Below are 3,261 nucleotides of genomic sequence, written 5' to 3' on the forward strand. Positions count from 1 at the left end.
AGGTTTCTACGATCCACATTTTTTTCAGTCTCCAAAAAATACAGGGTAAAATAGAAGTTGTGTGTGCATGTGTCTGTGTGTGTGTGTGTGTGTGTGTGTGTATCAGAGAGAAAGACAGACATCTGGCTGATTCAGAATTTGCTCCAGCTGAGCTTTGATTCTAAATATTTCAGTACTTACCCTCTTTTGATTAAAATGAAAAAGCAGAGATAATGCAGCCAAATCCACTTAATATCAAGTTATCAATAAAAAAAAATCTGTTTTATTTTTTTCTCCTGACTCCAAGCAATTTGGCTAAATCTGAATACAACTAGCCAAACACTCACTGACATCAAAACACCCTCAAGGTTAGAGCTGAGTAAAAACCATTGCTTTCTGAAATTAAAAAAAAAAACAAAACACTTTCTATCAACCCAAGCAAACAAAACTTAATTATTTTAATAGATAAAACATGCCATTTTGTGCCTCCTCTCTGGGTACACACGGCAGCAATATTTGAGCAGACCAGAATAGTAATATCAATTCTGTACAATTAAAGGCTAGGAACTTGCCCTGGCTTTGGGTGATGTCATTTTCTTCTACTTTTGTTTTTAGAAAACTGTATTTACATTACTCTGGAAGAGGAAATCTAATCATATTAAAATCGCGTTTTCTAGTAGTTCTTAGAAGATTAAACCAGACTTGCAAATGGCTTGAGAAATAACAAGTTCCATATTATTTGTGAAAGACCTATGTTTGATTGGAAATAACTAGACTCAATTCGTGTTCACATCTGACCTTCCTACACAACCATCGTAAGAAAAATGGATTTTGTTCAGGGAAGAGCCATTTGGCTAATTTCCTTGGACTTGCGTGTTCTAATCAAATTTGGTCAAACACAAAGGACATAAGAAGCCAACCATTATTTAGATGTATTGCTTAGATTGACTTTAAAAATGATCTTTTCTTCAGAAGACCCCTAAAAATAAAGGAAAACTTCTTCCCAATTTCTATGATTCCGATCAGAACTTTCTTTTTTTTTTTTTTTTTCCTGCCTCAGGTTTATTTGTACAAATAGCACAGGAGGACCCCAGCCCCATGCAGATGCCAGCCCAGAGGTGGGGGTGGGGGTCGCACCAGTCCTTCTGTCCTCACGTTGGCAGAGGGAGATACCTACTCTGTAGCCTTTGTAGTGGCCTGGGCACCTTTGGGAGCCTGAGCTGGAATTGAAGCTGGAGCTGCAGCCTGGGCCTTGGTTTGATCCTTGGCCTTGGCCTTGGCCTTTGGCCGGCACAGCCGGAGCCCCTTGGCAATGCGAGCACGAGCACTCTTCCCAAGCTTGGGGTGGGCAATGTAGGCAAGTCGATCAAGCTTGCGGCTGACACCCTTTGGGATCTTGGGCTTAACCTCCTTGGGCTTTACGAGGGCCTTGACAGCCTCTGCACGTGCACTCATGGCCTTGGCATGGTTGGTCTGCATCTTCTTTAGGCCCTTCTTGTGCTTCTTGGCAAAGCGCATGTTCCTCAGGAACTTGGGGTCCACCCCCTTAAGAGATTCGTATCTTTGTGATCGGGGTTTCTTGATACCATTTCTGTGCCGTTTTCGGGACTGGTTGTGTGTGGTGTGGTTCTTGGACTTGGCCATGTCTGCACCTTTAGCCGTGGCTCCCCAGCACTTTCTTCTTGAACATTTCTTTATTCTGTTTCTTCTAACATCCACCGAATAATACGTGCCTATCATTCTGTTAGGGTCTGTGGAGGATATACAAAATAGGAAATGCATCTTTACTCTCACAAGGCTTTTATTTTGGTTGGAGAAATAAGACATCTGCATATATACCTACAACACATAACCATATACAATCAGTAGAAGGTAAGAGTAAGGTTGTGAGGTAGGAATGTCAGTCTTGATTGTGGGGTGGCATTTGAAGTAGAGCTTGTGAAAGATGTGTCGGCTGAAAAAAGGCAACGAATCACCAGAAAATGAGAAAACCGTGAGGAGAGACAGGGAGGAAAGAAAATAGAAAGCATGCTCTTGGCTGGGCACCGTGTCTCATGCCTGTAATCACAGCACTTTGGGAAACCAACGTGGGCAGATCCCGTGAGGTCAGGAGTTCGAGATCAGCCTGGGCAACATGGTGAAACCCCATCTCTACCAAAAATATAAATGTTAGCCAGGTGTGGTGGTGCACCCCTGTGGTCCCAGCTACAGAGGAGGCTGGGGTGGGAGAATCACCTGAGTCCAGGAGGTCAAGGCTACAGTGAGCTGTGATCATGCCACGGCACCCACTCCAGCCTGGGTGATAGAGTGAGATTCTGTTGAAAGAAAAATAAAGAGAGAAAGAAAGAAAGAGAAAGAAGGAAGGAAGGGAGGAAGGAAGGAAGGAAGGAAGGAAGGAAGGAAGGAAGGAAGGAAGGAAGGAAGAAAGGAAGGAAGGAAGGAAGGACAGAAGGAAGGAAGGAAGGGAGGAAGGGAAGGAAGAAAGGAAAGAAGGAAAGAAAGAAAAAAAGAAAGAAAGGAGGGAGGGAGGGAGGGAGGGAAGGAAGGAAGGAAAGGAAGGAGAAGGAGGGAAGGAAGGGAGGAAGGGAAAGGAAGGAAGGAAGGAAGGTGAAGGAAGGAAGGAAGAGAAAGAGCAAGCATGCTCTGTTTTGTTGAAGGCAAGGCTCATTTAGGGGAGCAGTGAGATATCAAACTGAAAAGGGAGGAGGGCCTAGCATTTTTAATACCAGGGAGGGCATCCAGCTGTGCTAGGTAGGCAATGGAAACCACTAAAGGCTTCTAACTGAGGAGGAACAAACACATTTTTGGAAGATATGAGCCTGGTAGTGACATGCGGATTCCTGGAAGAGGCCAACACAAGAGGCCAGAAACCGGGAGGGTCTCAGAAGAATCAGAGCCTGAAGTGAGGGGGTTAGGTTGGGTTGTGGCAGTGGGAATGGAAACGTGGGGTCAAAAGGAAGAGCCACTAAAAATGAAGGCTGGACAGGATGTGACCCCTCGAATGATGAGGAAGGCAAGAGAGATGAAGACCCCATTCCAAGCCTGGGTGATGGAAAGTGGCTGTGCAACCAGTGAAAATAACAACAGGAAAGAGAGAGATTCCGGCATGGACATGGACGGAGGACTGTAAAAGAAAAACAAAGATTCCAGGTGTCGCCTTACTCGTAAAGAGTTGGCCGTGTGAACAGTCGTCCACGCAGTCACTTGGCGGGAATAGGGATGAGAATTCAGGACAGAAAATATGGGCTTGTGATTAAAATCTGGGAGGGAGGCAGAGATTGA

The 3,261-nt window shown here is 44.8% G+C and overlaps 1 protein-coding gene across 1 annotated transcript; it reads right to left on the minus strand.

Annotated features, from left to right (window-relative positions):
• Nucleotides 1–1,008: 1,008 nt before the first annotated feature.
• On the minus strand, nucleotides 1,009–1,648 carry LOC716320 (large ribosomal subunit protein eL29-like). Its single transcript, XM_002799363.4, has one exon. The coding sequence runs from the start codon at nucleotides 1,621–1,623 to the stop codon at nucleotides 1,153–1,155; it is 471 nt and encodes a 156-aa protein (XP_002799409.3). The 5' UTR covers nucleotides 1,624–1,648; the 3' UTR covers nucleotides 1,009–1,152.
• Between the last annotated feature and the right edge of the window lie 1,613 nt (nucleotides 1,649–3,261).

The sequence above is a fragment of the Macaca mulatta genome, chromosome 13, assembly GCF_049350105.2.
Source record: "Macaca mulatta isolate MMU2019108-1 chromosome 13, T2T-MMU8v2.0, whole genome shotgun sequence".
NCBI lineage: Eukaryota > Metazoa > Chordata > Mammalia > Primates > Cercopithecidae > Macaca > Macaca mulatta.

Excerpts from the sequence above, each read along its gene's own strand:
- LOC716320 (XM_002799363.4), bottom strand. The coding sequence starts at position 1,623 with ATGGCCAAGTCCAAGAACCACACCACACACAACCAGTCCCGAAAACGG.